Raw genomic sequence first — 23,633 nt, forward strand, 5'->3', positions numbered from 1 at the left:
TTTGAAGGACCCGTCAAATGAATTTAACATTGAACTGCTGTATCTGTTCTATGAACATAATAAAGGCATATTTAAGACAATAAAAACTTGCATTGGATGCGTAGTATATGGAATCATGTCAGCACGGCATGTAGACCTATGACGATGCCACTAGAATAAAGCCACTGTTGAGGTGAGGACCCCCCAGTGAGCGTTAAATGTTCACTTTGAAAGATGCGACCAAACGATCAAAAGCATTCCCCTGGGTTCTCCAGCCGTGGCATTGAGTCTATACTTGTGGAAACTCTAATCACAGACTCAGAAACAATGTTCCACAAACTGTCTGACTGCAGCGGCCATTTTGTCTGTTACAAATGAGCGTCCCGTAGGGCAAGGGATGATAATGGGAGGGAGGGAGGGAGGGAAATGGGGGAGGGAGAGAGAGAGGGAGGGAGGGAGGGGAGAGGATGGGAGGGAGGGAGGAGGGAGGGAAGGAGGGAGGGAGAGAGATGGGGGAGGGAGGGAGAGAGAGAGGGAGGGAGGAGGGGAAGAGATGGGGGAGGGAGGAGAGAGAGGGAGGGAGGGAGGGAGGGAGGGAGGAGAGGAGAGGAGGGAGGGAGGGAGAGAGAGAGGGAGGGAGGGAGGGAGGGAGAGAGATGGGGGAGGGAGAGAGAGAGGGAGGGAGGGAGGGGGAGAGATGGGGGAGGGAGAGAGAGAGAGAGGGAGGGAGGGAGGGAGAGAGATGAGGGGAGGAGAGAGAGGGAGGGAGGGAGGGAGAGAGGGAGGGGGAGGGAGAGAGATGGGGGGGGGGGAGGGAGAGAGGAGAGGGAGGGAAGGAGGGGAGAGATGGGGGTGAGGAGAGAGAGAGGGAGGAGAGGAGGGAGGGAGGGGGAGAGGAGGGAGATGGGGGAGGGAGAGAGAGAGGGAGGGAAGGAGGGGGAGTGATGGGGGAGGAGAGAGAGAGGGAGGGAGGGAGGGAGAGGGGGAGGGAGGGAGGGAGATGGGGGAGGAGAGAGAGAGAGGGGAGGGGGGGAGAGAGAGGGAGGGAGGGAGGGAGGGAGAGAGGGAGGAGGGAGGGAGAGGAGAGGAGAGGAGATGGGGGAGGGAGAGAGAAGGGAGGGAGGGAGGGAGGGGGAGAGATGGGATGGGGGGAGAGAGAGAGGGAGGGGGAGAGATGGGGGAGGGAGAGAGAGAGAGGGGAGAGAGATGGGGGGGGAGGGAGAGAGAGAGAGGGAGAGAGATGGGGGAGGGAGGGAGAGAGAGAGGGAGGGAGGGAGGGAAAGAGAGAGAGAGGGAGAGAGATGGAGGGAGGGAGGGAGAGAGATGGGGGAGGGAGAGATAGGGAGGGAGGGAGAGTGATCGGGGAGGAAGAGAGAGAGGGGGAGGTAGAGAGAGAGGGGGAGGGAGAGAGAGATGGGGGAGGGAGAGAGGGGGAGGGAGAGAGAGAGGGAGGGAGGGAGAGAGATGGGGGAGGGAGAGAGAGAGAGGGAGGGGGAGAGATGGGGTAAGGAGAGAGAGAGGGAGTGAGGGAGAGAGAGAGAGATGGTGGACAGAGAGAGGTAGATAGAGAGACATAATGGAGTGAGTGCGAAAGAGAGGGAGGGAGGGAGGGAGGGAGGGAGGGAGGGAGATGGGGGACAGAGAGGTAGATAGAGAGACATAATGGAGTGAGTGCGAAAGAGAGGGAGGGAGGGAGACGACGACCTCATGTTTACTTTTTACTCATAATTTTTACTGTCCACGGATCAAATCATAATACAAACAATATAAAAAATGAATGAATTCTTAATTGTAATCATATACAGATATTTCTGCCATGAGTGAAAGTTATCTTAACATTGTCATTTATCTGAAAATTCTGTTGTGTCTTCTTCAATAGGAAAGCATATAGAAAGTTGATCTGCGGTATTATTACCCAGAATGCACTAGCCCACCCTGGTTAGCCGAGTAAGGAATGGGCCCGCCCATTTAAAGTGCTGCTGTTACTCACGAGCATCACTTGGGTCTCACAGGCTGCCGTTTGTATTGATCATTGATTCGTGTTGGTGGCTCTGGATCCAGCGTTGTGCTGTCTCACAGCCACGCTCACTTTACCGCTCTGTTCTCCCCCAGAGAACGTTTACCTCCACCAGGGGGTTGTGTTTCAGCCGCTTGTGTCCGTCTGTAGAACAGGATCTCAGAATGTAATCCTCAGGTTTGCCAAGGAACCACGGATTCACTTTGCACGCCAATTGACCAAAAATATTTAAAATATTAAACACAAATCTAACTTGCATTCAAACACCAGTGTAGACTTGAAGATGTCACACCGATGTATAAACTGTGAAAACTCCCACAATATTTAGACTTCTCACACATTATACATCTCACTGTTGGGCTTAAACTGTTTATTGCTCGTCTCAATTGATTATCTAAGTACAAGAACATGCTAGCCTCTTAGGACCATAGCATGCTGGCGTATTAGCATGCTTACATTAGCATGTAAGTACACATTTGAATGTAGGGTCTGCAGCAGCTAGTGCTATCATGTTAGCATTGTAGAGTTTGGGGGGTTAACACCGCCTGTTTGGAAGAAAAGAGAAATGGTCGCGCACATAAAATGAAGCACCACACGGCCGACACCCACGTGCGCACAGTCGCTGTCTTTGCTCTCGCTCAGATATGTTTTCTGCCGTTATCTTTTAGGGAATATGTGGGTGTAGATATTGTCCATCTGCCATTGTGTCCCTAAACCTGATGTGTTGCTCTCAACGATCATATCTAGACGTCGATTTCAGAGAGATATCCGTGGAAGCTCCTCATGTGGGGCTTTCACATTTGTCTGTTGAGTTATTACTATGAAATATAAAGACAGATATGCAAGCGTAGCGACGCGCTGATTTATTAGACTTCATTAGGCGATCGCTGCCTCATCATTCCGATAAATAACGACGTTACACTTGCTACAGGGGATGGCAGTATTTTCTCCCTGATCAGCTTTATGTACGGAATATAGACGTTTATATTTCCTGGTGTGTTGATATTCTATACACTTACGTACTGCTAATCTCCGAGGCTGGCTATGGCTCAGTGCGTCTGATGATCCTGCTCTATTCATGACCAGCATGGTAATAAGTTATGTTACCCGAAAGCAGTCTGAGGCGCAGAACTGGCTTTATTGTTCCCCAAAGCATGCTCAGAGCTTGAGTAGGCTCTTTTAAATGTTGAATTTGAGCTTGCTTGATGTTAATCAAGAACTCACTTTAAGGTGAGTAGGTGTTTGGAGCGCCAACATTTAACCAATTAAACTCAGAGAGGAACCGGTCATGGCTGGTGCCGCTCACTTAGTACCAAAGAGAAAAGCAAGAATCCTTGCCTGGCCACTGGAGAAAGAACATCAGAGCCAGCACGAAGACACCGTCTGAGCAGTAGATGCAGCATCCGTGGCACTGGGGATTGAGTCGGTGCTGCCTCACTTTATGTGTGTGCTCAATGAATGATCTTCTCCTCACAGCCTTTATTATTGCCCTCTACAGCGTGTGAGGGCATGTAAAGTGATGCAATAATAGTTCTTTGTGCACGTGCGTGTGGGTTGTGCATGTGCTCACAGCCATGGAGGTAGACCTCGCCAGGCCACTGCCCCAGAGGAATCGGTCTCCAAAGGGCTTCGGTCTCCAAAGGGCTTCGGTCTCCAAAGGGCTTGGCCTCCAAAGGGCTTGGCCTCCAAAGGGCTTCGGTCTCCAAAGGGCTTCGGTCTCCAAAGGGCTTGGCCTCCAAAGGGCTTCGGTCTCCAAAGGGCTTCGGTCTCCAAAGGGCTTCAGTCTCCAAAAGGCTTGGCCTCCAAAGGGCTTGGCCTCCAAAGGGCTTCGGTCTCCAAAGGGCTTCGGTCTTCAAAGGGCTTGGCCTCCAAAGGGCTTGGCCTCCAAAGGGCTTCGGTCTCCAAAGGGCTCGGCCTCCAAAGGGCTCGGCCTCCAAAGGGCTTGGCCTCCAAAGGGCTTGGCCTCCAAAGGGCTTCGGTCTCCAAAGGGCTCGGCCTCCAAAGGGCTCGGCCTCCAAAGGGCTTGGCCTCCAAAGGGCTTTGAGTTGCTGGCCCCTGTTCTACTGAGCAGAGTAAAGGTTGTCCAGTATCCTATGGTGTATAATGATTCTTATCATGATACCTCGTAGCTCAGTTATGATCAATTAATATGATTATAATTGACGATGTTACTGCTGTTATCATTCATACATAGACGAGTAACATGCTACGAACATGTAGAAATGCTTTGCTTTCCCGTGGGCAGCATTTAGATCAATGTCCACACATCATGTGCTCCCCTGGATTGCGATGATGTTTTCATGTACTTGAGATATGTGTTGACATCTGCCACATTTTAAAAATAAGAGTACTCCGTTTCCTCTGAGCCCGGATGCCTTCATCGCTGTTTGCAGCTATATTTGTGCAGGATATTTGTTGTGGCAGAAACAAAAAGACGGCAGCTTTCCTATAACAGCCGGAAGACAATAACTTATACGTTTCAATCAAAAAGCTATTGCAGCAGTAATATGACTGACGCCCGGCTGTTTTCCGTCAGTTTCACAAGTAAGCCCATATCCCTGAAGCCAAGACATCACATCACTCCTACAGTGGTTTGGTGTGTAAACCTTATTTGCTCCACACAAACAGATTGTTTGATCTCCTCTGAAACTCTAGAGATACGCTGACACAACAGCTTGTGAACAGGGAGGGGTGATGGAGATCAGAGCAATAATTAGTCTGATATGTAGAGTATGGATATCGCATCTCAAGACATAGCCAGACACTACACTAGTTTGTTCTTTTGTATTTAATTTGAGCTGTTGCTGGCATTAGATTTGCACTTTGTTTCATCATCTCGTAAGGATGTCGTCTCTTTTGTTATCTTTGTGAGGGTAGAAGATCTTAACTAGCTATTCTAGGTAATCTAGTTAAAGAAATGTAGCAGGAGGTGCCCGGCGGGGATCTGCTGAGCAGACCAGTGGGACATCTCAGACCCAGTCTGATTATAGGAGAGAAGAGATGGAGTGTCCTGCTCAGAACCAAGGTCACCGAGATGATGGGAACCGAATGATGGACTGGACAGACAGACTGAGGCCATCTGTCTGAGGACGGACAGACAGAGGCCGAGTCTCGGGGGACAGACAGATCCTCGTTTCAGGAGGATCTGGTCTGTGGACGTGTGCAGCAGGCGGCTGCAGAAGTTCTAACAGTCTGTCACATTGTGCGCTAGGAGCTGGATAGCAAGCTATCCTCGTGGTCGTTTCTGTAACGCTGAATCTTGAATCAGCTGATATCATCCATGGACCCCCCTGATCAATACAGTTAGGGTTAGTGAGGAGTTTGACCAGCTCAGAGTCAGGGCCCTGCCTAGGGTGGAGGCTGGTGGGATGGGCAGGCTCCCCCAGCGGGGCCAGTCCTTCCAGGAACCTAGGGGCCAGGGAATGCGTCCCGACCCCCAGGACCCTCCAGAGGCTGGCTCAGGCCCGCAGGACCCCCTGAGGGCAGGTCCGCGTCCCGTCTGGAGAGTGGCCCCTCTCCCATGGAGCCCGGCCCTGGGGGTCTGGAGAGGGGCCCTTCTCTCATGGAGCCCGGCCCTGGGGGTCTGGAGAGGGGCCCCTCTCTCATGGAGCCCGGCCCTGGGGGTCTGGAGAGGGGCCCTCTCCCATGGAGCCCGGCCCTTGGGGTCTGGAGAGGGGCCCCTCTCTCATGGAGCCCGGCCCTGGTGGTCTGGAGAGGGGCCCCTCTCTCATGGAGCCTGGCCCTGGGGGTCTGGAGAGGGGCCCCTCTCTCATGGAGCCCGGCCCTGGGGGTCTGGAGAGGGGCCCCTCTCTCATGAAGAGAGCAGCGATTTCTCTCCACGACATGCAATATACATCTCTCAATATCATGGACGCCACTTCCCCATGTGGGATAAAAAATTTAGATATACTCTGCCTAATTACCCGGAAAGAAAACCGCTCTTTGCTAGAGTTTCGATCTACATACAGCTCCCAAATCAGGATTTGAATCTCTATCCAAAATGGGGTGTGTGTGTGTGTGTGTGTGTGTGTGTGTGTGTGTGTGTGTGTGTGTGTGTGTGTGTGTGTGTGTGTGTGTGTGTGTGTGTGTGTGTGTGTGTGTGTGTGTGTGTGTGTGTGTGATAATGATAAACCACGTGGGTGAGTGTAGGTCTAAACTGCTTGCTGGGCAGTCTGAGCACTGCTCCAGCAGCCGCTGTGCTGTAAGAGTCAGCAGAACGACAGCGGGCCAGATGCTACATTACTGATTGAACATCCAATTGCCTGTAATGACTGAAACTACTGGAAACGCTTATCAGTGAAATAGACCATTTAAAGATGTTTAAGATTCCCTAATACAACATTTCTTTGTTTTATTGAGTTATTGAATCAGCTTGTAATATTTGTATCAATCGTACCCTAACATTTATCCCAATATGAAGTTTGAAACATTAAGATGGGCCTATTCTTCAATGTTGCAATATAAAACAATTACCAAAGATTTCAATGTAAAGAAACGACATCTGGAAGAAAGATGATCCATTCAAAGTAAAGAATAGACGAGGCGAGAGTGAAGGAGTCTGATCGTTCTCTGATCCGCATCACAGACATTTAGCAGATTTTGTTTGATCTGCGTTTTTCTGTGTTACTCTAATCTTGCAAATCTCATGTAATTTTCTCGCTAGTTAAAAAGTTGTTGAATATGAATGTGAATGAATTTGAATATTTATTGGTGCCTCGAACCATTTAGTGTTCCTCTTCCACACCGACCCTTCCGTCTCAGCAAATGCCTTTTTTAGAAAAGTACTAATACTATTACCTAACTATTTTTCTTTATTAACTACATTAACTACATTAACTACACTTTTTCAATAAGTCCTCATAACAGAGTTGTGATTTTCGGTGCTGTATATTTATTTGAAACCCTCCTCCACTGAGAAATGTAGATCTATTTTTTTAAGGTTGGTTGCTGGTTTGTTTTTACATAAAGGTTAAACACGTCTTGCTTTAGAAACAGATGTGATGACCAAAAGCATTAGATCATTTGAGCCTTATTAATTATAATTAATAATGTATAAACAACGAGTAAAGGCACCATTTCTATGAATGATCACTGGATCAACATTTTTGGAGGATTTCAAAGACATTTGGATTACAATGTTTAACACATTGTGAACTGGCCGACCCAAAGGTAATGCATTGTACCTCAGAGAGAGTCTGAAGACTGCAGACTGTAAACACCATTCGCTTTGTGAACTGGCCGACCCAAAGGTAATGCATTGTACCTCAGAGAGAGTCTGAAGACTGCAGACTGTAAACACCATTCGCTTTGTGAACTGGCCGACCCAAAGGTAATGCATTGTACCTCAGAGAGAGTCTGAAGACTTCAGACTGTAAACACCATTCGCTTTGTGAACTGGCCGACCCAAAGGTAATGCATTGTACCTCAGAGAGAGTCTGAAGACTTCAGACTGTAAACACCATTCGCTTTGTGAACTGGCCGACCCAAAGGTAATGCATTGTACCTCAGAGAGAGTCTGAAGACTTCAGACTGTAAACACCATTCGCTTTGTGTAACTTATAATTAGTGCATTATGTGAAAATGGAAATGAGGTAATTATGCATTGCTGCTTACAACCCCGTGTTAATATGTGTAAGGTCAAATATATTAATTATGGCAAATGTTTGGGCAGAGAGACAATAATGTAGTAGTAAGAACCCACATAAAATGAATTAATAGTAATATGTAAATACGTTTGATTCTTGAATTGAAAGATGGCGTCCAGCCTGGCTGTTCTTGTTATACACTTGCTTCGTGGTTGAACATATATACTCAAAATAACAGAGGCTAACAATGTCATTCCAGTTGTGGCCCGCCCATCGGACACAACCCGACCCACTCATCGACGAGCCACAATGGCCGTGTTTAGAAATGGGAACGCAGCCCTACATCAGAATGCCACAGAACGTCTTAGCTCCCTAAGCTACGCGGTGAAAGCCTTCTGCGGGTAATACATTCTGACATATGGGCTGGCTCTATCTCATTTAGCATAATGCACTCTGACACACAGCCACGCCGGGATCTCATTTACACTGGGCGGTGTTGTCAGGGTAAAGCCGGTCGTTTGTGACAGATTCTTCTTTATGTCCCAGAGTCAGGGTGGGGGGGTCACTCTTCTTTAGAGGTGAGAGGAGGGGCCAGTGTTGGAAATTGATAACTACTCAGCCAATGTTGCTTCGCCGCATCCCAAAACATCAGCTCATTACTCCTGTGTGTTTGTGTGTGTGTGTGTGTGTGTGTGTGTGTGTGTGTGTGTGTGTGTGTGTGTGTGAAAGGTAATGTTTGGTGTGGCATTGACCTTAGTATATGCTAGGCTTGTGGTCGTTTAAAATGATTATCTCCTATAACTGAAAAGTTAAACTGCTGACCAAATTAATAGGACACTTGAATTATGTTTTTTACTGGGAAAGAATAACTAATTCATAATGTATGAAGCCAGTATTTTATGAAAGGCGGTTCTTTATTGTACAATATGTGTCTCCAAAAGGACAGTCTTTAAAATCAGTGAATTATGACCCTGGAGGCGAGCCAAACGGAGTACGATTTTATTTATGAGGAATATGAAGCCAATGATAATATTGTCACTGGCTGCTGTGTTTCATCACATTGACAGTCGTCTCGATGACTGTCACTATCCCTCAGTGACACAACTTTATTGATTCATTTGAATTGGTCAATATGTTTCATCGACTCAGGCCGGTTAGGATAAGCAGGTTTGTCAGAAGTGATCATCAGCCTTCTTGATCAGTTCTACCTCGACAAGCAGCTTCAGTTCAGTTAAAAGGACCTGTTTTAGGAGGAAGCAGACATGACAAAATGTATAATGTCTTGGACAGATGATATAAATAGACTCAAACACTAAAGATAGTAGACTCTTTTAGAGCGTCTTTAAGTAGGATCTGAGAGTTGTAAAGAGAGATGGCAGAAGAGAGCAGGAAAATAAACAACTTAACCGTCCCTCCTCTCTGCTCTCCGCCTCCCTCGGTTTCTCCACCATTGAGAAGTGTTGCACTCCTGCAACTGTGATTGACAGGCACAATAGATTCCCCTGAACCAATCAGGGAAGAGATGGCCTGATTGGCCCTAAATAATCGGGGAGCACTCTAAACTCTAAATGTGGTTGCATAGAGGCCCAGTCAACCTGAAACACATCTTCTCACAGAGCATTTGACTCAGTAAGAGCTGACTCGCGGTGCTGCCATTTCTTACAAATTACCCTCAAACCATGGCTCTTAAATCTTACCTGCAGCCTCGGCCGTCTTCTAAAGGGAGACCAATCACAACAGCCGCAGCGGAAGCGGTGTAATTTTAGAGTGCTTGTTGGCACTGATAGGGCAGTGCGGCGGTAAAGCGTGGTCCTCTTATCGGTTAGCGTGTGAGCGCCGTGCAGTCGGCGCGACCCTTCGGCAGCAGGGTTCTGTCGATGAGCTGACCCCCTGGCCCCCCACGCCCCAATGTTTTACCGCTCAGTATTCCAGCCCCCTCGGCCTCAGCGCTTCAAGGGAACCCCCGGCACGCGCCACATTAAACCCATTAGGAGACTGAGTCTCAGTGGCTGACCTACCTGAGGGGCGGCTGGGCCTGGGGTCTGAGGGCAGCGCCCAGCGCCATAGATCCTCCTCACTGGGCTGACTGCAAAGGACAACACAGGGGCTGCTCACAACACTTATTTACTGCCGCTCTGGTTTACAATCAAATGAATTCCCCCAGTTGTGTCTGTAGTTCAATTTATGAAGGCCAGCAGGCCAGGCGTGGAAAACATGGCTGGAGTACATAAACGATGGCTCTATTTACTTCCATTTATTACGAAGTCATAACTGGTAAACATTAGGAGACAGCGGAGTGGGCCAGTTTGCCCTTTCATATTTGGTGTTTATTTAATTCCCCACGACTCCCCGCGTCTATACAGCGGGTTCAGATTTCACCGCTACTCTAAACAGGATAATTTAGCATCCCACTGGACGTTATGTGGGAGAAGCCCTAGCTCTAGCCCTAGCAGGATGCTATCGCTAGGAGGGAGAAGCTCTAGCACTAGGATGCTATCGCTAGGAGGGAGAAGCCCTAGCTCTAGCCCTAGCAGGATGCTATCGCTAGGAGGGAGAAGCTCTAGCACTAGCTCTAGGATGCTATCGCTAGGAGGGAGAAGCTCTAGCACTAGCTCTAGGATGCTATCGCTAGGAGGGAGAAGCTCTAGCACTAGCTCTAGGATGCTATCGCTAGGAGGGAGAAGCTCTAGCTCTAGCTCTAGGATGCTATCGCTAGGAGGGAGAAGCCCTAGCACTAGCTCTAGGATGCTATCGCTAGGAGGGAGAAGCTCTAGCACTAGCTCTAGGATGCTATCGCTAGGAGGGAGAAGCTCTAGCACTAGCTCTAGGATGCTATCGCTAGGAGGGAGAAGCTCTAGCGCTAGCTCTAGCTCTAGCATGCTATCGCTCCAACCCCCAGCTCAGCGTCCTTAAAGAGCAGCTTGAGGCTACGGAATGTCCGTCAGTCAATGCTCCAGTGAGCTCCACCTGTGGGTCTGATGTCCTCCAGACGTACAGACCTTATAGACATTTTGATGTTTCTTTTGATGTTTTTATTTGTATTTGTAAGTTTATTATTTAGTACACATCATTCTATTGGCGATAGTGGGTCAGGTTCACACAAAGCATTCCCCTTTAATCCAACATGGAGTAACTTCTGTAGACTGTGATGAAAGGCTAGGCCCCTCTGTCCAGCATAGAGGCTAAAAGACCGAACTGACATTGAGTGGCTCCGTAGGAAATACCAGCAATGACACAGAAACATTTAGAAAAAAAGTAATAAAGTTACATTTTAATTGAATATTCTTTAGTATTACATTAGTTTCCTTTCGTACAATCATGTACTTCCGAACGACTTTTTGAGAATATGTTATAGGTCATGGAGGATGCCCTGTTTACTGCTTTACTTGCTTGTCACATCAAAGAGGACCTTTTGTGCCCGTAATGTATGCTCAATGTCAAGATAACCTGTAGGCCAGGAGCATGAGGCTCCAGTGAAGGCCGCTGGCTGCATTTCTCCGAGGTATTTCTCCTGCCAGATCCTTCTCTTCTCTCGTCAGTAAACCTCTGGACACTGCTCTGGTCCACTGTCTGACGTTACTGGTCAGTGATGAGGCAGTCTAGACGGAGACGAGACAAATCCAATTCATCGAGTACTATTCTTCCTGTCTTTTTCTCCTTTTAGAACAAGAGCCTGAAAAACAAGCTTCTGTCAGGCAACAAGCTGTGTGACGTCCATACGGAGGAGGTAAGGGCCCATCCACTTCCATATTTCTGTAACAGCTTCTGTCAAAACCAACCTGCTCAACAACATGTTTCAGACCACTTTTGAACACTGAGCAGAAAAAGGTCAAAGTCATTTAGGTTTTCTTTTTGCACAACAGGTTTCTATGTCTGATTTCTTATTTTACCATTCATGGTCTCTCGTAAGGCTAACACGTTTTATTGTTCGGGGGCCGGTCACACAGAACAGCGTTTTAAAACATGGTTACCTACTCTGCCTTTTCTTTCTTTGGCTGAGACCTTTATCTACAGTTTCATCAGCGCAGGTTACAGCTCGAATACGTCTAAACGCAGAGCAGAGCCTCTCATCAACCAAAGAGAGAGTGGGACTGAAGGCCCGACCCCAACCAGCTGACCCACTTAGTGTCGGGATGAAGGCTGGATCAGAGCCATCCTCAGAGCTGTCCGGTCCACTTCAGCGCCTCTCCGTGGTCATTGTCTCTGAATGAGTGCTCCTCCTCTCAGAGCTAGATGTTATCCATGACCACGGGCCACGGTATAATGAGGCCCACTGACCTCTGTGAGAGCCCCCATCATAAGGCTGGCAGGTGGAGTCATGATGGACGGATGAACAGAGTCAGAACAGAGTCTCTCTCTCTCTCTCTCTCTCTCTCTCTCTCTCCTCTCTCTCTCTCTCTCTCTAACGGTTACTTGGAAACTATTGATGTCGGTGACGGACACCGTCAGAGATGATAGCTGATCGAGGGGGCATCGTTGAGCTAGCGTTCTGTTCTCCTCCAACCTGTTTGGACCGGAACCGGCCAGTCTAAAGAAGAGCCTTTGAGCTAGGGGGGATACTGGCGGTAAACCAGAAACCACTAATCCCAGTTATAACATTTGTTAACCTGTAATCTTCTGTAGAGGAGCTCACTCTTCTCTCCAGGCCTTCCTTGTGGTCTGGCCGTAAACAGGCTGCGTCGGGGGCTGTAGGGGTCTTATGAGACCCCTACAGCCCCCCTCCAGAGACCGGGACAATAAGCTCTGATGGGCGGGGGGCTGCGCCTCAGAGCACCGTCCCTCAGCGGTACAGGAGTAGTTGTTTCAACACATCCGTTCAGAGGATGTGGCTCTGGGAGGTCTGCAGTCACTGGAGATGATAGTGGCTACTAAGGCTGAATAAGGGCCTGCTAATGTGCTTACAATGGAGCTTGTTTCAACACCACCTGTGAATAGTCATAAAAGGTAGTTGATTCTATTCAAGGGTTTTCTGAATGACTGAATAGGCTCAGGCAGTGAAGGCCGTCTGTTATGCTGTCTTCTCTTGTATCGCTGCTGCTTTGTTATCATGGGATTGTCTTCAGTTGGTTTTCCATCCATGCAGTCCTTTATCACGCTGACGTTGATCTGAGGTTCATCCTGAGATGAGGCACGTCCTGCAGTTCTCTTCTGTTCCTCTGTCTGTTCACAGAAGGACAGACGGGATGGAGCAGGTGGGGGTCTCCACGAGACCCCGCCTGAGGTTAGCCCCACAGCATCACTTGATGCATTAAAGAAGTAGAGAATCCATATCAACACTTCTGAGTTCCTCTTGAATCTAGAAGTTAGAAAGAGACAGAAAATGCTAATGTGGTCCACACACCCACTCACCCACCCACCCACGCACACACGCACGCACGCACGAGCGCACGCTCCCACCCACCCACCCACGCACGCACTCCCACCCACCCACCCACGCACCCACCCACCCACGCACACGCACGCACGCACGACGCACGCACGCACGCACGCACACGCACCACGCACGCACGCACGCACCACACGCACGCACCGCACCACTCACTCACGCACGCACCGCACGCACCACGCAACTCACTCACGCACGCACGCACTCACGCACGCACCTCACACTCACTCACCACTCACGCCCACGCACGCACTCCGCACTCACGCACGCACTGCCACTCACTCACGCACCACTCACCACCGCACGCACTCACGCAACTCACTCACGCACGCACTCACGCACCACGCACGCACGCACGCATGCACGCCCGGTCCCAGGGCTGTGTGTCCCATCACTCCCAGCCGGCCACGCAGCTTCTTTCTCTGACGCAACTCCTCCCAATCCCGGCCCTCCTAGCGATGGCTCCGGCTCCTGGGGGGGGCAAAGATATGCTGTACATCGTCCACGTCTCTCGCTCTCGCTCTCTATCTCGCTCTTATCTTTCTCTCGTTCTCTCTCTCTCCCTTTCATCAAGAGCATGAATGACCTGCTTATACAATGCCCCCCCCGTCCCTCCAGGGATCAGGTGAGAGGGGGGAGGGGGGGGGGGGCAGATGATTGTGTGAACATGAGGTCAGGGGGAAAGGGGGAGGGCAGAGACTCTCTTACATCCAATAACCGTCTTACCGCTGTGCTGACAAAGCTGACAAAAAGTTTCAGTTAATTGACATTAGCTCTCCTCTGATGTAGAGGCGGCGGTTGAATATGTTACGGGGAGGACAACACGGCTCATGTGCTGACGCTAGCTTAGAACCACAAAGGAATGCATTCAAAGCAGAACCAAGGCTGCATGGTAGGGCTGCTCTGGGGCTGAGCAGGGCGGCTTCCGGTGAGCCATCTGCTGAGCGTTCTGGTGAGCGTTCTGGTGAGCGTTCTGTTTCTAGTGAGCGTCCTGTTTCTGGTGAGCGTTCTGGTGCGTTCTGTTGAGCGTTCTGTTTCTGGGGAGCGTTCTGGTGAGCGTTCTGCTGAGCGTTCTGGTGAGCATTCTGTTTCTGGTGAGCGTTCTGCTGAGCGTTCTGCTGAGTGTTCTGTTTCTGGTGAGCGTTCTGGTGAGCATTCTGTTTCTGGTGAGCGTTCTGCTGAGCGTTCTGTTTCTGGTGAGCGTTCTGTTTCTGGTGAGCGTTCTGGTGAGCGTTCTGGTGAGCGTTCTGTTTCTGCTGAGAGTTCTGGTGAGCGTTCTGTTTCTGGTGAGCGTTCTGCTGAGCGTTCTAGTGAGCGTTCTGTTTCTGGTGAGCGTTCTGGTGAGCGTTCTGCTGAGCGTTCTGCTGAGCGTTCTGGTGCGTTCTGGTGAGCGTTCTGTTACTGTTGAGCGTTCTGGTGAGCGTTCTGTTTCTGGTGAGCGTTCTGTTTCTGGTGAGCGTTCTGGTGAGCATTCTGTTTCTGGCGAGCGTTCTGTTTCTGGTGAGTGTCCTGTTTCTAGTGAGCGTTCTGGTGCATTCTGGTGAGCGTTCTGCTGAGCGTTCTGTTTCTGGTGAGCGTTCTGTTTCTGGCGAGCGTTCTCTTTCTGGTGAGCGTTCTGGTGAGCGTTCTGTTTCTGGTAAGCGTTCTGTTTCTGGTGAGCGTTCTGTTTCTGGTGAGCGTTCCGGTGAGCGTTCTGTTTCTGGTGAGCGTTCTGTTTCTGGTGAGCGTTCTGTTTCTGGTGAGCGTTCTGGTGAGCGTTCTGTTTCTGGTGAGCGTTCTGTTTCCGGTGAGCGTTCTGTTTCTGGTGAGCGTTCTGTTTCTGGTGAGCGTTCTGGTGAGCGTTCTGTTTCTGGTGAGCGTTCTGTTTCTGGTGAGCGTTCTGTTTGTAGTGAGCGTTCTGGTGTGTTCTGGTGAGCGTTCTGTTTCTGGTGAGCGTTCTGTTTGTAGTGAGCGTTCTGGTGTGTTCTGGTGAGCGTTCTGTTTCTGGTGAGCGTTCTGTTTGTAGTGAGCGTTCTGTTTCTGGTGAGCGTTCTGTTTCTGTTGAGCGTTCTGTTTGTAGTGAGCGTTCTGGTGTGTTCTGGTGAGCGTTCTGTTTCTGGTGAGCGTTCTGTTTGTAGTGAGCGTTCTGTTTCTGGTGAGCGTTCTGTTACTGCTGAGCGTCCTGCTGAGCGTTGTAGGCTGTGGGTGCTGTATTGTTGCACCTGTGGGTGCTGTTTTGTTGCACCCTGTGGGTGGTGCACCCTGTAGGTGCTGTATTGTTGCACCTGTGGGTGGTGCAACCTGTAGGTGCTGTTTTGTTGCACCCTGTGGGTGGTGCACCCTGTGCAGTGACAGTGAGGAGCTCAGTCCTTCAGCCTCTCAGAGCTGCTGAGCTTCAGGTGTTCAAACAGCGGCACAAAACAAATAAATATCTCAGAGGCTTCAGCCTCCTCCACCCCTCCCTCCAGAAGAGCCTTACATTAGGCGAATGGAAATGCGCAATGTGTATAACTATATATATACGTGTCTATATATGTATATATACATACACATATATATATCTGAGCCTTAATCACTTCTAGCGCAGCCCACACCGTTCCTCCTCAACACTAGAATCGGTTCTCCATATCCAAATGCATTCCAGTGGAGGAACAGGTCGGTGTAACGAGGGAGAGGACTCGTGTATCAAACGGAGAACATTGTAGCGCAGACAACCACCAATCAGGGCTCAGCGCGTTGCCGGGATATCGGCCGCACGCAGCCAACAGCTGCTCTACCTGTAGTTAGCTGTCATGTAGTATTGTCTCCAACACCTGATCTATGGAGCTCAGGCCTCCTGCCTCCTGCTGACACACTTCATCCCGCTCCCAGGAGGAGCGGAGGAGAGGCGCTGCACGCTTTACTATTTATTTCTCCTTTTTTTACTTTTGGTTATCTTTTCGTTTAGTGCTGTTCCTGGCTGCGGCGGCGGCGCTATCGTTTATGAGGCTGGTAGTTCTGCGGGCAGACGGTAAAAAGGCGGTAAAACCCAGCAGGTCCCCTAACCAAAAATCAAATCCATAAACCAGAATTGTTATGAAGAAACACAAATGAAGGGCTGTGGTGCACAGCGCATCTAGACGATAAGAGAGCGTCTCCGGGCCAGGAGGTGAGGGGGCTGGGGAAGGGTTAATTATACCAGGGTTGTACGAGCTTTAATGGGGAAACACTGCTCCATTTAGAAACGTGGTACGTCAGACTCACTGACTGATTGGTCGGGAGGGTCTTACATAACGCGGGGGTGCGTTCAGGTTCCCTGACGTAAAGGGTGGGAAACGTATGTCGACAAGAGTCAAGCAAGCATCAAGCCAGCTCGTCAGCTCAGATAGCACGTGAGGGAAGGTTACTGTGGGGATTTGGTATAATAGTATATAGTTGGAGACAAAGGCATTTTGCTGTGGAATGCATTCCCTAGCATCACCGATGGTCGTAACTGCAGAGTGTGTTATCCACAATAGATGGAATTTAGTGTTTTTTGTTTACACAAAATGCACAATGACTCTGCATGTTATTTGCCTTTAATGAAGGTTTCTGAGAATGCATGTATTTATTGGAATATAGCGAGTTTCAACAATTTTTCTGTGTCGAATTGCTATGAAGAACAGATCTGCCAAAGCAACAATTGCAGGCTTTTAAAAATGACCTGGTATTTAAAAATGGCCTTTCGTTAATTTATTGACTAAAGAAGTAAAATAAACAAAATGTAGCTGTCAGTAAGGTCACTCTAATTACTTTGTGCAAGAGCTTTACCCCCTCGTTAATAGTAAAGATGAGAGCTATTGACGATATACCTATGACGCATGCATTATCCAACCGTGTCTCCAAATGGAACATGATGTTACCCTGGAGGAGAGAAGCTACCAGTCCTGTTCCTTGCTGCTCCGGGAGATTGAGTCACAGTGAGAATGAAAAGGCTCTTCAAAGCTCTTCATCTTGTTCTCTCAGAGAGCATTTACTGTTTCCCTCGCCCAGTATTTAAATCAACAGTATTATTTTGTTATTTTGTGTATTTATTTTATTTCAGACATAAGAGCAAAAAGCACAAGTTAATGAAACAATTTCTCATTGTGTATTTGCTGGAGAGGGCATGGTTACCAGGACATTATGATGCCATGTTTTATTCAGGGTGATATTTGTTGAACAGGGACTTTTAGATAGAGCCTCATTTCCTTCCATCCACTCCTTAATTACTCTCAGTACCGTCCTTACGGCCGCACTCACCGCTTCTCTTTTATTAATGTATGTTTATTTCTTCACACATTCTGCTCACCTCGTGGTTGAATCCTCCGAGCGCGGCTCCTTCCTCCGCGGCGGGCGGGGGTCTGCTCCTCGTTCTAAATGTAATTCTGTGTAGTCTGCGGCTGGCGCTGCATCAGCCAGCAGTGATGCAGCGCCAGAACCACGTCAAGGAGAACCCCTGGACGTGCTCCTGCACATTGTGCGCTGTGCCTCATCGCTACATGTGTGGGCTGAGGGTGTGTGCATGTGTTTGGGAGTGTGCGTGTATGTGTTTTTGCGTGTGTGGGAGTGTGCGTGTATGTGTTTTCACGTGCGTGTGAGGGTGCGTGCGTGTGCGTGTACATGAAGTTGAGTGTGCGTGTATTTGTTTGCGTGTGAGGATGCGTGTATGCGTTTGTGCGTGCTAGTTTGTGTGTGTGCGTGCGTGTGAGTGTGCGTGTGTGTATGTGTTTGTGCGTGCTAGTTTGTGTGTGTGCGTGCGTGTGAGTGTGCGTGTGTTTGTGCGTGTTTGTAAAATGTGCGTGTGTATCTGTTTGTGCGTGCGTTTGAAATGTGCGTGTGTGTACGTGTTTGTGCGTGCGTGTGAGTGTGCGTGTGTATCTGTTTGTGCGTGTGTGTAACATGTGCGTGTGTGTACGTGTTTGTGCGTGTGTGTAACATGTGCGTGTGTGTACCATGTGCGTGTGTGTACGTGTTTGTGCGTGCGTGTGAGTGTGCGTGTGGCGCACACAGAGGGGAGACTGCGGGGACAGGACAGTGGGCAGACGGCCGGCCCATGACTGCATCATTGTGTGGGCTTTGCAGTTTAGTGAAGGGGAGATTTGATATTTTCTCTCCCTTACGAGGACCTGGAGAACTCACACAAAGGAGGCTCCCGCCACAGCCCGCTGAATCCCACACTGTGATCTAAAACCAATTCCACCATTTGAATAAGCTAACACTTATTTCCTTATCTTTCCTTTGCAGTCCAAAAAAATCCAGGCCCAACTGAAGGAACTCCGGTACGGGAAAAAGGATTTAATTTTTAAGGTAAGCTTGACTCGACGGCTTTGTGGTGGCGGACCAACAGGTTGTGCCGGTCACCTTGAGACCGCCGCCCCGCAGAAAGGCCAATTAATTCAATTTACAATTACAGAGTCCCCTCCAGTCAGGCTACAGCGGTGCAGGGAGCAAGCGCTCCTAATGTCAAACGCTACATTCTCCTCTCCTCTCCCCGTCACTCTGCAGCCCAATAACAAGCGCTGGTGTTGACAGCATATAATCATGCAGATAGGAAAGTATGCATTAGCCGTTGGAAAATTCACCCGGGATGAATTGCAAATGACGTTATGTATCGCAACCGTTCAATACAGAGGACATTTATTATGAACATCAGCACAAATTGCCACTTACCAAACTGTGGATTTATGTCTCGGTGACGATGGGGAACGACTGCGGATATATTAGCATCGGAACGCGACGTCTGTGGCGTTCCGGCCTCACTGGGCCCCGGCGTTCCCGTGTTCCTGCAACCTCCCAGCTTATTTATTGACAATTTCTCTTCCGACGTCTGACCTTTCCGAGCGTGTTTGTCGAGTTAAGTTCCCGAAGATGCACGTTGACATTTCGCCACTTTTAAAATGTATAATACGCCCTCCCTGACCCCTCCTTTATGAGGCCACTTCGGAATGGCTAAAAATAGAGGCGTGTCTGCCTCGGCCTTCAGCCAGCTGCCGGCGGCCGCGGCGGCTGGCTGAGGGAAGCGTCGCCCTCGGCCGCCGGTCCTTTGTCTAGACGCTGGATGAGTGATCCATGGAATGTTTTGCCGGTATCACCGACCGTAAATCGTTGGTACTAAATTGCATCCTTCGCTCGGCCCAAAACAACCCTATTCCTCAGTGTCACTCGGCTCTCATTGAGCCCTAAAGGTAATGGGCTCAGGTGATTTGCTCGCGCCGTGGAGGAGCTAATTTGACGTCGCTCTTTGACTTGTCAAACATCGCACCGCAAACAATGCGCCGCGCCCCGCGTACAGGAAGTGACCCGCGGCCTCTGGTCGGCCCAGACCGCCAGAGAGACGGGGCGCGTGGTTTCCCCTCCGGCGAAGACTCAGAATGCGTCCGCTCTGTCCGGCCTGGGGTCACCACCAGGGGGTCAAGGGTCAGGGGTCACCGGGCTGGGGTCACCACCAGGGGGTCAAGGGTCAGGAGCCACCGGGCTGGGGTCAACATCAGGGGGTCAAGGGTCAAGGGTCAGGAGCCACCGGGCTGGGGTCAACACCAGGGAGTCAGGGGTCAGGAGCCACCGGGCTGGGGTCAACACCAGGGGGTCAAGGGTCAGGGGTCAACACCAGGGGGGTCAGGGGTCAACACCAGGGGGGTAAGGGGTCAACACCAGGGGGGTCAGGGGTCAACACCAGGGGGTCAACACCAGGGGGTCAGGGGTAAGGGGTCAACACCAGGGGGCAGGGGTCAACACCAGGGGGGTCAACACCAGGGGGTCAGGGGTAAGGGGTCAACACCAGGGGGTCAGGGGTCAACACCAGGGGGGTCGGGGGTCAACACCAGGGGGGTCAGGGGTCAACACCAGGGGGTCAACACCAGGGGGTCAGGGGTAAGGGGTCAACACCAGGGGGTCAGGGGTCAACACCAGGGGGTCAACACCAGGGGGTCAGGGGTAAGGGGTCAACACCAGGGGGTCAGGGGTCAACACCAGGGGGGTCGGGGGTCAACACCAGGGGGGTCAGGGGTCAACACCAGGGGGGTCAGGGGTCAGGCACATTGAGGCAACAGGCCGGCTCTGAGGGTCAGATCAAACACCTTCTACTGTGACTCACCTGCACAATCACTGAAAGAATAATAAGAGGTTATTTTTATAGACAATATGCAAACTTTTACTTTGTAGGAATTTAATTAAAGGTGCTGTCGGAAGGATTATTTTTGTGAAAAGAGAGCAGAAAATTTTAAAACAATATGCTGCATAGAAAGGTTCACAGTCCTGAGACGCCTTAGGATGAAATGAAAATTATTCTATTACTTCTTCAGAAATATTCAAATCCACTGGTGGTGTGTCGCCCAAACAACACGTCATCAAACACAACCCAGTCATCATCAATCACACCATCAAACACACCCCAGTCCATCATCAAACACACCCTAATCCATCATTAAACACATCATCCAACACACCATCAAACACACCTCAGTCCAGTATCAAACACACCCCAATCCATCATCAAACACATCATCCAACACACCATCAAACACACCTCAGTCCATTATAAAACACACCTCCGTCCATGATCAAACACACCCCAGTATCAAACGCACCTCTGTCCATGATCAAACACACCCCAGTATCAAACACACCCAGTCTGTCATAGCGGTTCACTCTTACAGACGTCGATTCGGTTCCGTCACAAACAGATGTCTGCCAGATCTGTCAGTTTCAGACGTAACGCGAGCGAGAGTAACGCCCCCCCCCCTGCTGGGGAGAGCTCTGATGAACCCTGGGTGGCTCCAGGGACAGCTCAGTCTGACAGAGAGTGAAGGAGTCTGGATGGAAGGGTCTCATGCTGAGGCAGCCGGCCACAACGGAGATCCTCACCAGGCATTTCATTGCTAATCGCTGACGGATGGCTTTGGCATTTGGAACAAATTACACTTAAATTACAGCTCTAAAACCTTACCTACAGCAGCTTTTAAGTGGAGCAGAAATGAATCAAAACTTTTTCCTCAATTATAGATAATTTCTCTTTCTCAGTTTCCCTTATTTATTCAACCATAATCTTCTAGAATGTGTTCCTCAGAGGTCATGGAATAAGCTTTTTAATGCACGAAATGCAATTTCCATAATAGAATAAACACAATCGTGTGCTGAGTTGAATTTGAAGCAGGAGTGATCCCGGGATAACTAGAGATGGAGACATTGAACCCATCACCTCATCACAGACACAAGGCTGTTCAGTGATGGTTTCTGTTATCTCGGGCCAATCAGGAGCTCTATTGATGGACTAAAGTTTGTAGAAGAACTAAAACTCCTCCAGAGCGAGCAGCCCTGAGCCGACAGGACGTCTCTCTCTCTCTGTGTCAGTGATAGGAGTTGGCAGTTTGGTGGGCGTGAGCGTGTCCCTCTGAGTGACTCCTGTGGTGCCCCACTGACCCACCCACAACCTCCTCCTCCTCCTCCTCCTCCTCCTCCTGTAATGGGGTCCCTGTTCTGGTTCTGGTTCAGCGCCCGCAGCCCTCAGAGCAGAACAACGGGGGGTGGGGGGGGCAGGAGGTCTACTTTAACCTGAGAGCCTCTCATCTTCAGGGCATCCAAACAGACACACTGAACACACACACACAGACCCCCCCCCCCCCCCCCCACACACACACAAACAAATGAAAACACACACAACTGAACACATTCACCCAAACACATATCAACACATACAATTATTAACACCCACCCAAAGACATATGAAAACACATATGAAAACATATGGGACATGTATGAAAACACATTGCGCATTTGAAAATACAGCGGGAACACAGAGCGTTCAACACATTATTGTGTGAACTCGATAGCCATCTTTGGAAGAAATGTCGGTGTTTCTATAATATGGTATTTTCATCTCAGCTCTTTAATCTCCCTGGAGAACACAGAGACCTCCGTATCAATGTTCTGATGCGACCAGTTAACAAAGAGTGGGTCTCAGATCGCCGTGCCATCGTCCGCTCTGGCCTGACCTGCCGGTCTCCACCAGCCTCATCCTCATCCTCATCGTCATCCGCTTATCCGGGGTCGGGTCGCGGGGGGAGCAGCTCAAGCAGGGGCCCCAGACTTCCCTTTCCCGGGCCACATTGACCAGCTCTGACGGGGGGATCCCGAGGCGTTCCCAGGCCAGTGTTGAGATATAATCTCTCCACCTAGTCCTGGGTCTTCCCCGAGGTCTCCTCCCCACTGGACGTGCCTGAAACACCTCCCTCTCCACCAGCCGCGCGTGCCAAACACTTGCTCTGGATAAGATTGTTTCACCGCGCCGCTTTCTTACATTTACCGATGACTTAAATTTGACAGCGACGGATTGCCGCTATACTCCGAGAAACAATGGTTGTCTCCCTTCTCGCTAGAGACGCTGGCCTCCCTGAAAACAAAGTGTTGTCTTAACCTTTTTGGGGATTTGGCAGTGCATTAAAACCAGATCCCATCAGGCCATAGAAACCCTCCGAAAGCGGGCTGTTGCTGACGTCCTTTAATTGAGCTCGGCGACAGATTCCCTCACCTCAGTGCATGCGGAGAGAGAGATGAGCTACGGCCCCATCACATCCAGAACATATAAACGCGGAGAACTTTCATCCAGCCATCAATCAGAGTGCCACCCCCGGAGGCTCCCTGAGGCTGGTCCTGGGATCCCCGCCTGCTGCCTCCTAGGCCGTCTGACCTTGGCTTCTCCAGGGGGAGCTCTGCTCTATATCATTGTTAGAGGCCACTAAAAGATCCAACATAAAATCTCACATTGTTAAGTTCATCCCAAGGCCGGTGATGACTGCCGTGGTGGCGAAAAAACGATATCCTTCTGTAATAAATATCATACCCATTCTTGCTGATGAATTAATCCATACATGTAATTGGAGACCTTTCACAGACCTCCGTCGGTTTTATTATAAGATCTCATGGGTGAGGGCGACTGAAGGCCTTTTCCGTGTGTGTGCTTGGTTTCATGGATTAAAGTGAGGCTGTAACCAACTCTCACCTACCTTGGCCCTCTCCCAGAGTCTGGTAATATGACAAATGAAGAGTTCTTCTCAAGGCACCAACGCGCACTCCCTACTTAGTGGAAATAAGTCTTGTTCTTAGTCCCACGCAGTGAACAGTAAATGTGCCGCAGCTGGTTTCTCCAAAGCCTTTTTCTAGTTGAGCAGAGTGATCACAAGTCCTTGTAATACACTCCCCACATAAAGGGGCTTAGGTGATGTTGTGTTGCGGGGGGTGTGCGTCTCCTGAACAGTGTACTTTGTGTTACGGGGAGTGTGCGTCTCCTGAACCTTGTACTTTGTGTTGCGGGGGTTGTGCGTCTCGTGAACCGTGTACTTTCTAAGCTTCTGAACCAGATGGTTACACATTTGCCACACAATGTAAAAGTCGTTACCTGGGGAAAGGATAAAATAATTTTTCCGCTGGATATTCTAAAAGACTGAAGGACATGTATTGATCGATGGGTTAAATGATCCCGACCATTACCAGAGAAAGAACAGTAGCCTGCACACAGCATTATCGGAAAATGTATTCATAAAAGACCCCTAAAGTCTCGGACCAAGGCAATTCAACAAAATATTCACAAAAAGTAATATTGTGTTTGTTATTCTGCGTGTTTGGTCTGATGGTGGAGGTGAGAAGGGTTAACAAAGTGAGTAAAGCTGTTTATAATAAACTGTGTTCTCTC

At 49.6% G+C, this 23,633-nt stretch overlaps 1 protein-coding gene across 1 annotated transcript in view; it reads left to right on the forward strand.

Annotated features, from left to right (window-relative positions):
• luzp2 (leucine zipper protein 2) overlaps positions 1-23,633 on the forward strand; it is a 65,168-nt gene that overhangs the window by 22,693 nt on the left and 18,842 nt on the right. The window contains exons 7-8 of the mRNA XM_056607989.1: positions 11,246-11,308; positions 18,191-18,253. Coding sequence (XP_056463964.1) covers positions 11,246-11,308; positions 18,191-18,253 — 126 coding nt within the window. The remainder of the gene's footprint in view (positions 1-11,245; positions 11,309-18,190; positions 18,254-23,633) is intronic.

The sequence above is a fragment of the Gadus chalcogrammus genome, chromosome 14 (genome assembly GCF_026213295.1).
Source record: "Gadus chalcogrammus isolate NIFS_2021 chromosome 14, NIFS_Gcha_1.0, whole genome shotgun sequence".
In the NCBI taxonomy this organism is placed as follows: domain Eukaryota; kingdom Metazoa; phylum Chordata; class Actinopteri; order Gadiformes; family Gadidae; genus Gadus; species Gadus chalcogrammus.